Source organism: Gavialis gangeticus, unplaced genomic scaffold (genome assembly GCF_001723915.1).
Source record: "Gavialis gangeticus isolate Ggan-Ray unplaced genomic scaffold, GavGan_comp1, whole genome shotgun sequence".
NCBI lineage: Eukaryota > Metazoa > Chordata > Crocodylia > Gavialidae > Gavialis > Gavialis gangeticus.
The window spans coordinates 81,666,830-81,684,637 of NW_017729025.1; the positions used below are offsets into that span (position 1 = coordinate 81,666,830).

At 45.2% G+C, this 17,808-nt stretch overlaps 2 protein-coding genes across 4 annotated transcripts in view; one reads left to right on the top strand and one right to left on the bottom strand.

The window, feature by feature from the left end:
* Positions 1–1,211, top strand: part of CUNH15orf62 (chromosome unknown C15orf62 homolog) — a 9,467-nt gene extending 8,256 nt beyond the window's left edge. For both annotated transcript variants that reach the window (XM_019519017.1, XM_019519018.1), the window contains one exon: positions 9–1,211. In XM_019519017.1, the coding sequence (XP_019374562.1) occupies positions 9–483 (475 nt within the window). In that variant the 3' untranslated portion in view covers positions 484–1,211. The remainder of the gene's footprint in view (positions 1–8) is intronic.
* The window catches only part of DNAJC17 (DnaJ heat shock protein family (Hsp40) member C17), a 42,538-nt gene that overhangs the window by 13,533 nt on the left and 11,197 nt on the right, over positions 1–17,808 (bottom strand). For both annotated transcript variants that reach the window (XR_002097692.1, XM_019519016.1), the window contains exons 2-10: positions 17,166–17,235; positions 15,998–16,056; positions 14,992–15,079; positions 14,420–14,502; positions 12,923–13,016; positions 9,767–9,816; positions 9,145–9,222; positions 8,342–8,422; positions 7,589–7,717 (exon numbers count right to left, since the gene is read on the bottom strand). Coding sequence is in view for 1 of the 2 variants with exons in the window: in XM_019519016.1 (XP_019374561.1) it covers positions 7,589–7,717; positions 8,342–8,422; positions 9,145–9,222; positions 9,767–9,816; positions 12,923–13,016; positions 14,420–14,502; positions 14,992–15,079; positions 15,998–16,056; positions 17,166–17,235 (732 nt within the window). In the remaining variant the exon portion in view is untranslated. The remainder of the gene's footprint in view (positions 1–7,588; positions 7,718–8,341; positions 8,423–9,144; positions 9,223–9,766; positions 9,817–12,922; positions 13,017–14,419; positions 14,503–14,991; positions 15,080–15,997; positions 16,057–17,165; positions 17,236–17,808) is intronic.

Sequence of the window (17,808 nt, forward strand, 5' to 3'; positions counted from 1 at the left end):
CTCAGGAGGCATAAAAAGCTGGGCAATCAAGTCATCATCTTGAATCAGAATAGCAACACAATTGACAACGATGGGCAGTACCACAAGAGGGAACTAAGGGACCTGAAGGACAAATCGGAATACCTGTCATGCCAGAGTGAGCAAAACCTTGCCAAGGCACAGGCACCTCCCAAGCCTCCCCGGTTGTACCTGGACAGTTCCAGCTGCCCCAACATAATTGACCACACAGATTCCCCCTCTAAAGACATCTCCTTTTCCAATGCCAACCCTCAGTACCACAAAGCTACTCAAACACAGCAGGCTCACATCCACAAGGACCAGGCTACAGGCTGGGGGACTGCTGAGAGAGGCTCCCAGACTGGCTCACCTCTTTATGACCCATCTGACCCGTTCTTTTCCTTCAAAGTGGACTTGGGGCTATCACTCCTTGAGGATGTGCTGCAGACCCTCAGGAAACAGAATCCCAGAGATTACACCATTTGAAAGCACCTGCCATTTAATTTATTGAGCTAATCAGCAGGACTGACAGATTTTTAGCCCTAACAGAGGAAGGGATACCATTGTATCCCTTACTCTGAGGGCTTGTCTTATTGTCTTGCCTTACCTACCACAAACTGCTCCTGTCCTTTCTTACAGAGCTGTCAATCACCCAACCACATGCTGGAATAAAGGGAAGCGTTTCCATTCTCCAGACTACTCTGAAAATTTTTCTCCCACTGTTTACCATGCACCTCATCCTGGTAAAAGAAATCACTTTACTTGGCAACACAGAGACTTACTATTTTTGGAACATAATTGAGACTACAGAAGGTGTGGGAATCGAGGTGGATGGAACATGATTCATGGGTTACTGGACAATCTGGATGTGAAGGTAGCTCCCACATTTCAAAGCTATAGCTGAGGAATTGAGAACCTGTCCAAAGAGAGAAACTGGAGTGTTTACCCATATCACAAGTGGAGATTCTACATATGAAGATTAAGGATGTTCCTTTTTCTGGTGGGTTTCTTTCCCAATAGCTCTAGTGTGATGGGCATTCATAGTCACCTTGTCATTGAAAACAGGTAAGCAGCCAGAAAGACTCCTAATATAGGATCAGCAAATTCTCCATCCTGCTAGCAGGAGAAGGAGCTTCTGTAGATATTGCTTTCTGGAGCTTGTTCTGAATAATCAGCTGTAAAGATATACGCGAGAATAAATGTATCTGTTCTAAGTGTGTCTTTGCTTTTTTATCAAAGAGCACAGCTCATACATATGGTATACGGTAATCAATTGCCCCAGGTCCAGTGCTCCTTGGTCCCTTAACTCCCTCCAGCAAGATGACTCCATAGCTCCAATTTGTTCTGCAGCTCCTGACAGGAAAGACTAGAACTGCAGCAGCTGTGACATCCTTCTCCAAGCATAGCACCGAGAACATCACTCAGATGCTAGGCCTTTTACTAAACCCCCTGAAAGAACACTGCTGCCCATCTGAGATACCAAGCTGCTGCCAAGCCTGGCATCAAGGCTCAGAACAATTTGGGTAAGTGCCTAGTTCTAATAAAAAATGCTGCTGCCACAAAAATTCTGCAGTAATTCTTACCACTGACTAGTGGTGCCTTTTTTCTAGGGGTCATTAATAAAAGGCATCTGAGGCATTTAGCCTTTGGGCAAATCATCTCAAAGAAGGTGCAAATAGCTCTTATCTCAGTAGATGTAAAAGCCATGCAGCACTAAGGAGCTTAGTTCTGCCCTTAGGACTGATGGCTGCAATGAGTAGAGTTCACACCCTGTAGTCACGTAGCTGGGGCAGCAAAACCCCAGGGCACAAGCAGCTCTGCTGGCAAAGGGCATCTTCTCCCTACAGTTTGTCCTTTGAATAACTAATACAGATCTGGTGGCAGAAAAACTCCTGCTAGCTGTGTCTATACTAGGGGGTCCAGTTGCTAAAGCACTGGCACAACAATTAAAGTGGCAGCAGCCTATCTAGGGTACGGGACAATGTCAGAGAGAAAGCTGTGCTCAGCACCTGTACAATAGAATTGCTGGATATCTAGCCAACAGTGGAAGGGCAGTGAGCTGGTAGAAAGCTCCCAGAGACAACCTTGTTGGGAGGGATCTTTGCATGCTGCAAATCACTCATTCAGTAGCAGAATATTCAGCGCTGCTGCAATGTCAGACAAAAACTTCCCACCCTTAGTAGCTAACAGTCCAGAACCACAAGCTGTTTCAAATCAGAAAAAATAGCACATGTACAATCACCAAAGTGCTGTGGCTTTTCAATAGCATTCTGAAGGAGAGTATGCAGGTAGCTTCATTTATAGGAAGTGGAAAGCTTATCTAGGTGTATGAGCGAATTAAAAGCATGAAGTATCCAAGGGGAGTGGTAGAAGAGTGAGGGCAGACTGAAGAAAATAAGATATAGATGGAGCTGAAGAACTTAAAACTGAGAACCCTGAACTTAATATAAGATGGGAAGGATGATGTGGAGTGAATAATGAAAGATGAAGTAGGGGTGGCTGGTGCAGCAGAAAAAGAAGCTCTCTCAGAAACTGCATTTTGGATGGGCTGGAGAGGAAGGGGAGCTGAGGGGAAGGAGTGAAGTCAGTGAGCAGCCAAGAAATATAGTTCCAGATCCTGGACATGTTAAAAGAAAACGGCAGGATCTGGGAGGTGTTGCATAGGCAAGGAGTAGAAAAGAAAGGAATTGGAGAGTACCTCATGGCTCCAAGCCTAGAAAGCAAAAGGAGAGCAATATTATCACAGTGATGGCAGATGTTACTGGCAATGACAGTGGACTGGAGGAATGTGTCGAATGGAAGGGTCACTGCATGAATGATTATCTTTTAATTAGTAGATCCCAAGCCCTCCCCACTTTAACAGTGGACCTGTACCCCTACTGGAGGGAATCCATGCAGAAGCAACTCTCCTTGCTCCATGCACCAGGAATACCATAGGCTGCTTTGGCTTGCCCTGCCTGTCTGTGCAGCCGCATTAATCTGATGCAGCAGACAGATGCTATAGTTTCATGCTAACAAGCCTTCTGTCATGAAAACAAGCCAAGAAAAATGCAATCACAAGTTAGGGCTTTCACAGGTGAATCTGCTAGAGCCAAGAATGCATTATCATATCAAGCAGCAGTTGTATCAATGGCCTCTTATGCAATGAATGAGCTCCTAGCTGGGCCATTAGTTCTTGCTCTTGTGCCTCCAAGGGGGATGCTGAGATCTAGTAGGCTGACTACTGCTGGCCACCCCAAAAGACTCTGCAGTGCATGGAACTAAAGCCAGCTCTACACTGTACATTCCCAACCTCTAAACTCTGCTCCTGCATAAGCCTGCAGCCAGGCAGAGAAGCCACTCTGCTTATCACAGGCAGATGCATATATACCAAGCACACACCCCAGCCTGCAAAACATGGGGTGGTGGCTAGGCAATACCCCCTACAATCCCCTCTACATTCCTCCTTGCATTGGTTGGGAAAAATCAAACAGCCTTGGAAACTGCCAAAAATATTCAGCTGCTAAATATACCCAAGGCTGGTTTCTAAGCACCCACTAAAATGGGGGTTGAGAACACACGCAGTGTGAGGCAGAATCACTCTTGGCACTGACTAATTAATTAGGGCTTGGTTTTGACCTCCAAATGAAGATGGCTTACATGAAATTTAAAGACTATGCCAGACCTGAACTCACTGGCAGAGGAGCTTGCAGCATTTCACCCCATCCCTCAGGGGTGGCTAAGGTGTCACCATCTGAACCAGACATGCAAGGGTCTGCAGAACTAAACACACTATACCTTACAATGCCCTTATGTGGCACTATTTACTTTTGCATTTCAGAGTATTTACAGGGTGGCTACGGTCCCCATCTTTCACAGGGGGGAATGTAGGCAGAGGGAGCTTACGTGACTGCCACTGACTTGCTGCACAACCTCAAGCAGAGTCAGAAATAGAAGCCAGGTTTCTTGTTCTCACCACTAGGGACTGAGTTTAGAATACTGCTACTGTAGCACAACAAGAAGTGCACAGGGATTATTTAGGGCAGGGGTGTCAAACATACAGCCCACAGCCAGATCTGGTTTGCAGAGCAGTGTCACGTGGCTTGCAGGGCTCCTAGAGGGGGCATGAATTTGGGAATGGGACCCATTGCTTGAATTCAGGACACAGAGCCTATTAGGGATGTGTGCTGATGGGGAAGGGGGATGGGGGGACGCGAGTCATGGCTGTAGTAGTCCCCACAGCTCTCTGACAGTACTCATCCCAATCACCATCACTAGAAGTGGGTCTGGATCTGGCTCCCAAGGAACTCTGTGGGCTGGATCCAGCCTCAGGGGACAAGTGAGTTTGACATCCCTGGTTCAGTGAAATTTAACAGAGTATAGCAGAGTTAACAATCATCTTGTGTGTGTCCCATTTTCAATCAGATTCCAGATGGATTTCTCTCCCAAACATCCCGCTACATTATCACAAGCCTCCACAGTCATAGAATCAGAGAAAATTTCATAGACATTAGGGCTGGAACAGACCTTGGAAGATCTTCAAATCCAGCCTCCTGCCCCAGGGGCAGGAAGTCAGCAGGGGTCATAGGATCTCAGCAATATAAACATCCAAATATCTCTTGAAGGGTTCAAAGTAGGTGTTTGAACCACCTCCAGCAGCAGTCTATTCCAGACCTTGGGGGCTCGGACAGTAAAGAAGTGCTTCTGTATGTCCAGCCTGAAACGGTCATGGAGGAGTTTGTGACTATTTGACCTTACCATCCCTTGGGGCGCTCTGGTGAATGGACATTCCCCCAAATCCTAGTGAGCACCCCTTATAAACTTATAGGCAACCACCAGATCACCCCTGAGCTTGCGCTTTTCCAGGCTGAAGAGTCCCACAGCTCTCAGCCTCTCATCATAAGGTCTGTTTTCCAGGCCTCTGATCATGTGCGTGGCTCTCCTCTGGACTCTCTCAAGCTTCTCCACATCCTTTTTGAATTGTGGAGCCCAAAACTGGACGCAGTACTCCAGCTGTGGCCTCACCAAGGCTGAGTACAATGGGAGAATGATGTCCTGGGATTTGCTTGAGAAGCATCTATGGATGCAAGCCAGTGTTTTGCTCATTTTACTAGCTGCAGCATCACACTGATGGCTCATGTTCATCTTGTGGTAAATCATGATCCCCAAGTCCCAAAATTAGGGTTGGAAGGGACCTCAGGAAGTTTAGTCCAAACCCCTGAGATTGCACCACCTCTCTGAGAAACCTGTTCCAGTGTTTTACTAACCTTCTAGTGAGAAAATTCTTCCTAATATCTAACCTAAACTTCCCTTGCTACAACTTGAGACCGTTGCTCCATTTTCTGTCATCTGCCACCACTAAGAACAGTCTAGCTCCATCCTCTTTTAAACCCCCTTCAGGTAGTTGAAGGCTGCTATTAAATCCCCTCTCAGTCTTCTCTTCTCTAGACTAAATATGTCCAGTTCCCTCAGCCTCTCCCCAGAAGTCATGTGTCTCAGCCTCCCAAACCATTTTTGTTGCCTTCTGCTGGACTTTCTCCAATCTGTCCACATGCTTTCTGTAGTGGGGGCCCAAAACTGAACACAGTATTCCTGATGTGGCCTCATTAATGCTGAATAGAGGACAATAATCACTTCCCTGGACCTACTGGCAACACACCTACCAATGCAGCCCAGTATGCTGTTAGCCTTCTTGGCAACAAGGGCATGCTGCTGGCTCATTCAGCTTACTGTAACCCCCAGGTTCTTTTCTGCAGAGCTGCTGACCAGCCAGTCAGCCCCCAGCCTGTACTGGTGCAGGAGATTGTTCTGTGCTAAGTGCAGAACTTTGCATTTGTCCTTGTTGAACCTCATGAGATTTCTTTTGGCCCAGTCCTCCAATTTGTTTAGGTCACTCTGAATACTAGCCCTACCCTCCAGTGTATCTACTACTCTCCCCTCCAGCTTGGTGTCATCTGCAAACTGGCCGAGGATGCACTTTTTGTCTTCTTCCAGGGTCATTGATGAAGACATTGCACAAAACCAGCCTCAGGACCGACGCCTGGGGCACTCTACTTGATACCGGGTGCCAACTAGACATTGAGCCATTGATTATGGCTCCCTCTGAGCCAAATGCTCCAGCCAGTTTTCTTACAGTCCATTCATCCAACCTATATTTACTTAACCCATATGTCCTTGCCAAGCTGCTGGTTATAATAGCAACATGGGGATGGATGGTGGGGAGGACATGCCAGCCTATGAATCTTATCATCAAGACAATCTATGCAGGTACTGCTGTTCTTTCATTTCTCCAGTCTCTAGACTTTAGGTTTCAATTTCACCATTACATTAGCCCAGCATTCCCTACAATCTGGTGAACCAACCTCCCTAGACATGTTCTGAAGGCCTTCTGGCAAACTCACAGTAAGATGCAGTCAGCCTAAGGATGTCCAGGGTTAGGGAGAGTATGTTAGAATAGATCAGTTAAAATAAAGTCACAAAAAAGGGAGTTCAGAGGCTCTAAGCTAAACACAGAATGTCTGTGCTTCTCAGTCAGGAGGAGGAAAACAGTGAAAGATAAAGTCATTTGAGCAGTTTGTGCCACATTTTGTACTTCCCCAGGGAAGAGATGTTTCAGCAAAAGGCTACTGGGTCAGCAAGACATTTCAAAAGCCAACTAGGAAGTACAGGCTGAGATAGAGAAAACTTTTATGCTGGCGTAACTGGCATTATACCAGTGTAAAAGGGTAGTGGATAGACATGCACATCCCCAGTCCAGTGTAGTGTAACCCCTGAAAGAATCTGAGGAAACACTACTGGCATGAATTATACTGACTTTTTCCTGTCTGCTTGCATCCTGGAGTAGCTGTATGTAGAAGGCAGACAGATTGTTACCTACTTCTCTGCCACTGCATGTCTGCCTGTTCCTAATACCAGTGCAATTTATATCATTGCCCAAAACCAATGTAAATTAGCACAGGGTGTGTATGCGTCTGTCCAGGTCTCCAAGGCCCCTAACTAGGACTTTCTCATTAAACTCTTTTGGGAAGGAACATATCTTATCACACAGAAAATTAAGTGCCACGCTGGGTTAAACCAATGGTTCATCTAACCCCATATCCTCTATCTGACAGTGGCAGTAGTAGATGCTTCAGAGCATTGGGAACCAACCTTTTTGGCAGGCATGCCTCAAATTCATCCCAAGTACCACTCTGATCCCCTTCCTCTTTTTTCTGCTCCCTACCCAATCCAGTGTGTGCTACACAGAGAAGCTTCCCATGACACCTGGGGCACATGTGCTGCAGGTTAGTCCATCCCTACTTTGGAAGGAAAAGTTATGAACAAGGCATGTCTAGAGTAATCTATCCCCTGCCATACCCTCCCTAACATCCATCCTCATTAGTTTAGACATGAGGATTGTTAAGTTTTGTTTAATAGCTATTAATGGATCTATCCTCCACACACTGGTCTAACCCCTTATAGAAACTGGTCATGCTATCTGCCTCTACAACCTCTCTTGGCTGAAGTTACTATGTGCTGAGTAAAAAAAAAAAAAAGAATACTTCACCTTTTAAGCTTCATTGGTGTTGCTATCCAAGTAGGTTTAACAGTAAGTGGCCTGCATTCTCCTTACCTGGGAAGTCCAAGGCTGATTCGTACTGCCAGGAAACGTGGTGTTGGGATTGTTCTGTGGCTGGCCCTCTAGCCAGGAGATTTTTAGAGGATTATTTACCAGACCAGCTTCATTCTTCACTGCCATTTCCTATCAATGAGAACATTTGTCCATCACTATCTGAATTTCAGACCCCATTCATTCTAAACTCACTTTTTCAGTTTCAACCCACGTAGAGCACTAAACTGAGAATAACTTATCCACAGCTGCTATAGTATCCTTACAGGAAAGTCCACACCAGTGTCAAACAAGGAGAGGACTTATGACAATCAGTGCATTTAATAAAGAGAATATATACTTGTTTTGATCTAAGGAATAAAAGAATAGACCCAGTCCTCAAGCTGTGTATATTAAAGTAGGGGGGCTGCTTGGCTGAGAATTTACTTCTCATGGCAGGTCAGTCTGACGGGAAAATAAAGATTTTAAGCCAGAATTAACCAGATTACACATGCACATCTAGTCCTGTAATCCACCTCCTAATAGTAGCTACTACAAAATGTGTAAGTGAACTGGAAAATAGGTTTTAGGATTTCTGCTCCCATTTAGCCTAGACTCCAGTGATATGTTTCTGCACAGTCTTGATTGTAAACATAATGTACTACAGTATAACCACCATTACTAGACTGGTTATGGAAGTAGTAACAGCATCCATATCCTATTGCCCTCCTCCAGTCTTCCCAAGAGTGTAACCCTGAGGTCTCCTGCTCAACTTACAGCAGCCTTAACTGACACAAATTCCACAACCGCACTCCCAGTCTTCTTACTTGAGATCACCAAATTGAGTACTTCACCATACTGTTAGAATCAATAAGAAAAGATGGGGCTATTACAAATCCAGCTGAGAAGCAAGACACATCACTGTGAAACATGACCAAAAGCTACAGCTGCTCCAGTTCAAGCATGTCTTTATGCAGACTGATGGAGGAGCTCTAGCTGTCAGGGATAAGGGCCAGGACAAGATATCAGCTCCCCCACAAAGAGTCATTTTAAGAAATGTATGGATATAGCTATGAGGTAGGTCAGAGGTACACTCACTGCTCCTGACAAGATGCATTGTAGGGCAGTGGAGTAGGAGGGCTGCTTGGCTGAGAATTCATAGCTCCTGGCAGGTCAGTCTATACCATCAGGACTCAGGGGAAAATAAAGATTGTAAACCAGAATTAACCAAATTACACATGCCCATCTAGTCCTGTAATCCACCTCCCAACAGCAGCTACTACTAAATGTTTAAGTGAATGGGAAAATAAATCCTAATTCTAATCTTTATACATGGTGACCAAAGAAGCCAGAACCACTGTAGGGAAAGGTGTATGAATGTGAGCCTGGGCACAGTTCAGTTGACAAATCTATAATAATAGCCTTTATAAGTGGTGTGAGAGGGAGAAAGGTACACAAAGAGGAACAATTAGAGCTACTCTGGTTATATATGTAACTGCCACCAGAATTTTCTGCCCTTTCTTACAGCATCATGGTTGGGGAAAAGTCAAGCGGTAGAAAAGAGCATCTCAGAACAGGACCTTCTGCAGGATTCGCAGGAGAACTTCTTCTGAATATCCACCCTTTGTCTCATCATCTTTCTTGCATTTCCATCTTAGCTGGGAAAAGGAGTCGGAAGTTAATTTTGTCTACTTCAGTGCACTCTGCATACAGCTGTTGTAGGCTGCAGAATAAGCCACAGCCTACCAATGACAACTGCACTCAATGTTGCTGATATAGAACACGCAAATTAAAGGGAAAAAACTTATACAGCAGGGAAGGAAGAAATAACTCCTAGTGAAAGAGCTCACACTATACAGCACCTGAAATGATTTTTCTCTGGGTAATGAGATGTTTGCAGTGCCTGAAGCACAGCTGCCAGAATTCCAAGCACAGACCTACTGGTTTCTACGTCAGACAGCAGGGGGAAAAAGTGGGGAAAGGACTTTTTTTTCTTTTTTTAAGAGGAAAACTAACTGAAGCCATCTATCAGCATCAAGAGCACTAGGCAGAGAATCTCAGCTCTTTGCCAGACTGGAGATGTCCCTGGTTTGGAAAACAGCTGAGATGCTCCTTCTGGAAGCAAGTGCCCATTGGTTTCCAATGTGGCAAAGGCTAGTAGCCAGTTTTCTCACCTGGCCTGATTTTTAAGGAATGTCTTACTTTGAGTTTGGGAGTCACTTTGCCTTCTGCTCCATTCCCTTCTTGTTTGCCTAGAAAGAGGAAGAAAAAGAGCGTATGGCATAAGGGCCAACAGAAACACCACACAACATGTCAGAATATATGGCCAATGTACTGGCCATTCTGTCGAGCAGCTGGGGGGGCACTCTTCACCTCTACAGTCTTCTACTGCTGCTGAGAATGGTTCACTACCATAAGAAGGGCCCCTAGCATCAACCAGATGCTGGCAGCTGCCAGCATGTTTTATATCTTGTTGCCCAGACTTGCCTTGATCAAAACCAGATGTCACAAAGACAAATACAGGCAGTGTAGGAGCCTGTGCTCCTACAACAGCTCCCCATAATTGAAGCTCCACTATGAAGTAATTGTGAAAATATGGAAAACAAAATTAAAACTAATATTGATTGGGAATATCTGTTGTGCAGTTATGCCAGCAACACCTTGCTCTTAATTTTCCCTTATTTTCATCTTAATCTCTGACTATCTCCTCTCAATTTCCCATCTGTAAAGTGGTAATAATAAAGCACAAGAAGCTTCTGGTGGATCATGGAAGAGAAATTAACTCATCTCCAGTGTCACCTCCAGTGACTTCCAGTGTTTATATTTTTTTCCTTCCACACAAGATCAATCACTGCTGTGCAGGATAAGGAGAACTAAACCTATCCCCTGCTAGAATGGAAGGAGCATGAAATGAGGAGCCCAGCAATCTCCCTAGTAAATTTCCCTCTCAATCTGGGAATGGTCTAACTCATTCAGATCAGATCAGTATTTTCTGAATAATACACAGCACTGTATTTTGAGTCCAGGGGACAGAGTGTTAAAGAAGTAAGCAAGGAATTGCTCTACAGGTATATGGTTCAGGTGGAAGATTCAGCAATATATAAGGAGGCAGCACAAGGGTTGTGGACAAAACTCAGTGTAACTGGGAGCTCCTGTTACTTTAAGGCATAAACAGCAGCAGGGGGATCCTCAGGTGGGGGCTGAAGGAGAATAGGTCCCCAGGGATTTACAAGCGAGGCATGCCTATTGCAAAGTGAGCTATGCTGCAGCAGCACAATAAAGCAGACCCTGTATGGACAGCAGAATGCCTACTGCAGTGCTAGCCACTCAGTAACAGCTCTGCAAAGGAGAACCCAGCATAGCATACAAGGCACTGCTAAAATGGCTAGACCAGCAGCAGCAGGCTACCCTTGAGATCAGTAAGGAAGCCTAATTAGGGTACACCTGCAGACTGCCCAGGGGAGTCACCTGCCTGGAAAGGGGCAGAGCCTGGGGGAGACAAACCCAGGGCAGGTAGTCTAGCCTCAGATGCTGAAGGGTAAGGAGCTCTGCTGCAAGCTGGCTGGCCAGATGACTGACTGAGACCCACCAAGCAAGGAGCTGAGGGCTGGTAGGGGACTGAGACCCAGAATGAAGAGAGAGTTTAAGAGATGGCCAGCAGACTGATAGTTGTGTTAGAGGCAGAGTGCCTATGTTTTTCTGTTTGAGTTTTGACTGGTGGTTTGGGTTTGAGGCTACTGGGGAGGTGAAGGTCCCAGCCGTGCCCAAGAAGCACACGACTACCTTAAGCTCGGCCAGGGGGTGGGATTCAAATTGCGAGTATAGTAGAGACAGGGCCAGGGCCAGTGCCCAAGCAGGACAAAAGCCAGGACCAGGGACTGTAGCCCAAGATGGGTGAACTCATAGCCTAGGAGAGGTGAGAACCAGGGTCAGGGACTGGTAGCCCAGGAGAGACAAGATCAGCCCAGAGGGGCAGAGACCAGAAACAGAGTCCCAGCAGCCCCAGAAGGGCAAATTCTGCGGCCAAAGGCTCAGAGTGAGATACCCAAGGGCCAGAGACACTGTCGACTGACAGGGCTGAGGCTGAGACAGCCAGACACAGAGCAGTGGGTCAGGGCTGGAGACTTGCAGCCAGACAAAAGAGGCTAAAGCCAAGGGGGCTGAGGTCTCTACAAGAAATAGAATTGAATGTGTGCTGAGTAACAACTGTGAGACATGGGCATGGCTGTAGGGGAGGCCAGAGCTGTGAACAGCCCGTAAGGCAACAGGTGCCCTGGTTGGTATGTACAGGCCAGGAGGACCAATTATGAGGATGGGATTGGGACCTGCAACATCTGAGAGGGATTTGCTGGTAGGAAGATAGTTTGAAGCTCACTCTAGGACCCTTGAGCAGCTTCCCTTAAAAAAAAAAACTCAGTTAATCAAGACATGGCAGGAAGGAGAGCAGGGAGGGTACCTTAGAACTAGAGCCAAACAGGAGCCACATGATCGCTAAGGGGCATCAGGGCTGCCCTAGGAGCACTGGCACTGCTACACTCAGTTATTGGTGCATAAGGGAACTACTTACAGTACCCAAGGTGCCATGAATATTTAGGGGCTGACCACTTTAAGCACATAAACTTTCTTTTCTCAGAAAGCAGTGCAAGAGGTAGGGAAAGGAGCTCAGGAGTGAAGTGTCTTGAGCTTAAAACATTGCTGATTTCCTGTTGCATGTGAGAGTGTGGGCATGTATGTGGGGGAGGAACAAACACCTGCATATAAAAGATCAGAGAAGTAAGTCCCAGGCATACCTGGGACTGCAGTTTATATAACCGACCTTCCATATGTTGAGCCTCTCTAGAAGATAGACACCACACACCATTTCTGAGGAGTAGTGGTGGCTTTCATAAGTAACTAGTGTCCTAACCCCTTGGCAAACTAGAAGTGCTCTCCTGGTTGTTTAAACTGTGCAGGGCCAGCATGGAGAGGGTGAATGCCTGTAACCGATTCATATCCCACTTTAGACTATCTTCCAAGCCGTACAGCAGGGAGCCCCTTTGGCGACATCCAGGTTCAAAGTATCATAAAGAATGTGTTTGCATTCCCAGAAAATGGAAAAGGAGGTGGGGTGCGGAAGATGGCAAAGAACTTTATTTCTCCTCCTCCAGTGCACTGGATCATCAAGCTCATGTGGGAGGCATTCCAGCAGGACTATTAGTACCACCTACCTCCACACACAATTCTCATCAGGATGCTATACAGAAAGCTGAGATGTGGGTGGTGCGTAGGGAGTGGTGCCCCTGAACATTAACTCAAGAAAATTTGGGGGCTTGTGAAGCATTTTGTTTGGACAAAGGCTCCAATCTCATCTGCCCATACCTTGGACTCGCTCTCTCTCAAGCCGGATCTGTTCCTGAATGAGCCTCTGCTGCTCTTCTAACTGCCTGGAGCCCTCTTCGCGCAGACGTATGATCTGTAGCCAAAGCAAAAAGTGAACAAATAAGGTGCACATGTGAGCCAGTTACATCATTGTAACTTACCTGTAACTTATATTGCCTGTAGGTCAGAGTGAGAGCACACAGACAACCAGGAATTCTGTTTTAACCCCATGATAAGTGAAAGCTAAACCATTAACCCTTTTACCCCTTTTCCACTGAGGGCTCAACTAAGATTCCTTCCCCAAACATCTGGGGCCAGGATTATCAATTATCGACACCCCTCTTCCTATGGGCTCACAGAATCACTTATTCCCAAAGGCTTTGTACTAGCCATACTTCATGCAAATTTATAGAATCATTGAAAATTAAGGTAGGAAGGGACTGGTTTCCTGAGCCAACCCCCTGCTCAAAGCAGGACCAGCCCCAACTAGATCCCACGTCTTATAAACCTCCAAGGATGGAGGTTTCACAACCACTCTGGGTAACTTGTTCCAGTGCTTTATTACCCTCCTTGTGAGACAGTTCTTCTTTATATCTAATGTCAACTTCCCTCGCTGCAACTTAAGACCATTGCTACTTGTTCTGTCACTGCCACCACTGAGAACAGTCTAGCTCCATCCTCTTTGGAACCACCCTCCAGGTAGTTGAAGGCTGCTATTAAATCCACTCTTAGTCTTCTTCTCCAGACTAAATAAGCCCAGTTCCCTCAGCCTCTCCTTTTAAGTCATGTGCCCCAACACCTTAACCATATTCATTGCCCTCCATTGGACTCTGTCCAATTTGTCCACATCCTTTCTGTAGTAGGGGGGCCCAAAACTGGACATAATATGCCAGATGTGATCTCACCAGTGCCAAATAAAGAGAAAAAATCACTTCCCTCAATCTGCTGGCAATGCACGCAGCCCAGTAGCTGTAAGCTTTTTTTGGCAACAAGGGCACACTGTTGGCTCATATTCAGCTTACTGTCTACTGTAACCTCCAGGTCCTTTTCTGCGGAGTTGCTGCCCAGCCAGTCAGCCCCCAGCCTCTACTGGTGCATGGGATTGTTCCGTCCTAAGTCCAGCACTTTGCACTTCTCCATATTGAACCTCATGAAATTTGTTTTGGTCAAATCCTCCAATTTGTTGAGGTATCTCTGAAACCTAGCCCTACCCCCCAGCATATCTACTACTTCCCCAGCTTGATGTAATCTGCAAACTTGCTGAGGGTGCACTCTATCCCATCATCCAAGTCATTGATGAAAACATTGAACAAAACTGGCCCCAGGACCAACCCCTCAGGCACTCCACTTGAGACTGGATGCCACCTAGACAGTCATTGATTACTACCCTTTGAGCTTGATGATTCAGGTCTAAGCTCACCGTCATGGTTATGTGCCCAAAGGGTCTTGCCCACATTCCTGCTATGAGTGGATCAACCCACAAATGGTTCCCATTACCTCTTGCTCTAATGTCCTGGTTATTTGGAGCTCTTCCTCTTCGCTTACACGAGCTTGGGCTTCTCGTTCCCGGGCTTCAAGGTCTGCAAAAAACATTTCCAGCTATAGCCACAGCAAAGCCAAGTCACATGTCACCAGGAGCCAAAACTCTCTACCTATACTTGGCTGTTCTTATTGTTCTTGCCCTCAGCTCTCTTCCTGAAGGGTAGTCCCAATCTCCCATCTACATCCATGTTCAGCAATAAGCAACTTGCATCATTAATTCAGCAAAACAAGTCCCACGTGTTTAGGAGTTTGGAGTACAGGACCCGAGGATCCCTTCTTAGATCCCATAATTCTATGAAAACTCAAAAAAGGTTTCACCCCATCCCCCTTCTGCTGTTTGCAGGGGTTGATCCCAGGGGAAATCTGAACAACCAGAGTTCCACAAGGAATGACACAAGAGTTCAGCCACAATGGGGAAAAGAAGTTTAATGGGAAATAGAGAATTCTAGGGGTGGAAGAAATGCAAAAATCTCCCATTGCCTTGGACTTTATCCCATGGAAAAAGGGAGCAGTCTCGATTTTCATACCAAGTTTCACTTTTTTCCTTCTGTCGTCAAGTTTTTGAGTCCTTTCTGCTGCCTGCTTCTTTGCTTTTCTCACTCTGTCATACGCTGCCTGTTTAAGGGAACAGCAGAAAGGATGACATGCTGTAAAACTTGGGGGAGAAAGTGAGGAGTGACAGTTACTGAGACATTGTAAAACTGAAGGTTGAGGTTTTTTCCACCTAGTGCTGAGGGCTTTCATGAAAAAAAACTGGATGTCAGCTCAGGTACTCAGAAAACAGAAGAACAAAACAGGACTGACCACTTCAAGATGTAGCATGGAAAGGTGAAGTGGAAAGGGTGCCAGACCCAAAAATTACCCTAAAATAATAATTCTGAGCGAAACCATGACCCACCTTCAGAAGTGAGATCATTTTGGTTTCCTGAGCCAACTATAAGCAACCATTGGTGGCAATGGCACAAAATGGATCAGAATAATTATTTCATTTACATATGTTGGTGACAGATTGGAGTTTGCAAAGTAAAGAGAAATGCACCTTGAAATTAAAGAATCCACTGCTTAGTTCTTCATAAGTCTAATCATGACTGTGGAGACAGCAGTTGGGGATCAAAAGAAATTGCAGGTATTCAGTCTCTGAATCGAAGCCTACTTTGTTTGCTGTTGTTAGCTGGGGACATGTAGTTTAAGACAATGTTAAACATAATATTTCAGAGGTCTGTTCTACTCAGCACACTGTTTCTGATGGAAATATATACATATCAGATGGGACCCAAAACACTGGCCTACGTTTTCTGTCTATCCTCATCTGAGCTCTGATGGCCAAAAAGACATACTGGAACAAGGAACTTCCTTATAAAAAGATGCACAGGATGTAACAGATAATCCTGGAGGCTCAGAGTTATAAAGGGGGCAAAGTATGTGGGACAGGAAAGAAAGGACAACTTCCATTATTTCTCCACTTAGACATGTACACTAACAGATATGAACAATGTGCACATATCACCATGACCAAGAGATAGGCATCCTTACCCTTGCTGCTGCATCGGTTAGTACAGTTAAAGCCTGAGACAGCTGGTGGAAGACTTCCGCTGGGGATACAGAGGGAAAAAAAAACATTTAAGACAGAAAACCAAGTAAACAGCTCACAGGATTTCTGGATAAGTCTCTGAACAAGTAACCCTCATGCAAAAGTTCTAGAGAATTTGAGAGAAAAGAATAGCCTCTCCACAGCATTTATAGGCTGACAGACAGCAAGGGCATCTGGAATTTAGTCCTATGTGTGATTAACAAGGCTTCTGTTTAAAAGAAAAAAAAAAGTTTCCAGACCACCTGATTGTGATGGAAGTCTTGAATATATGAATTAAAAAGTGTGAGTCCCCCCTTTCATATCAAACTTAATATCATATTTAAGAGTTATTAACAGTCAAACCTAAGGGTAAGTATTCACACTGTTAACTCTCTTAATTGTTGATCATTTTACCTAAAGGAACTAACTGATGTGCTTATCCCACCACCTTAGGTTGCTTCTCTTGCCTACTTATATGCTGAAAGCCTGTCTTCCTGTCACCCATTCACTGAACCTCATTTCCTCTCCGACAGCCTTTTCACTGCAGTTATCAGTTTGAAAAGTCTGTGGCACAGCAAGCTAAAATTTAGCTGAATTCAATATCTGGACAAAGAGCAGAAGCTAAGGCACACATAGCATTAATTCATTTTCATGTTTAAAATAGTTAAGGTTTGATTCATCTGAATGTAAGTGAAGCTGCTGCAGAATGCAGGGACCCTGCCCACAACTTAACTCCACTTTGCTCAACATACAGTGACTTGCATCTAACAGGGATACAACCCCCTGATAACAGGCACTTCCAGAACATAAACAACAGGAGATCAACTTTCCATTACAATAGAGATAGAGAGTTTTCCTATCTACGGGGAGATTTCCAAGAACAGAAATGAGAACTGTATGTAGCTCCCATTTGAGCTGTACATTTAGCCTCAGGACTCAGTTGCCTTGTGCTGCTGAACATGTCTCCTGCCCACCAACAGATGTGGACACACTGCATGATGCACAGAGGTTTCCATGGGTTATGGGCAAAAGCAGAGCTGTGCTACAGCAAACAAATATGGACACTCCCTGTATCCATGCAGCTGGGATTGACAGGGAGAACCTGTTTGTATACACACAGATTGATCTTACCTGCTTTAGGATTATCTGGGTTCTTATCTGGATGGCAAGTCAGGGCCTTTTGTCTGTAGGCTTTCTTAACCTGTAGGAGCCAGAAAAGAGATTCACTGATCAGAACGACTCTTCAGTGAGAGGTATCCATGACAAAAGCATTGTATGTAATTTTTTTTATTTTCTAATCAAGTGCATGGATTTTATTTAAACTCATGCACATCACTTAAATAAATGAATTATGGTGAAGGGCCAACACACACTACAGGGCTGAAAGATTTAGAAAATAATAATAAAAGGCATAAGGAAACAACTGGTAGCTAGCTAATTACAAGAAAATATCCTTCTACAACAACAGGAGGCTGTTTAAGGGCCAACATGCAACCTCCCTGTAGCAGTATCTTTGCTGATTAACATCATATTGCAACAAAAAAGCATTCCAGTCCAAGATGCCAAGTACTCAGGGAGCCACATCTGAAACCAAAATGAGTTTCTGAAGGATAGAAATTTCACTCCTACATACAGCATGTTACAGTGATACAAATCTCAGGGTCAGAAATAACTGGAATAGCATAGCCAAGACCAGGTCTAATTAACTGACTGGAAGACCGTATCTCAGTGTAAGGTGGAAGAGGGTGTTCTTACAGATGTGCCGGGGGGGGGG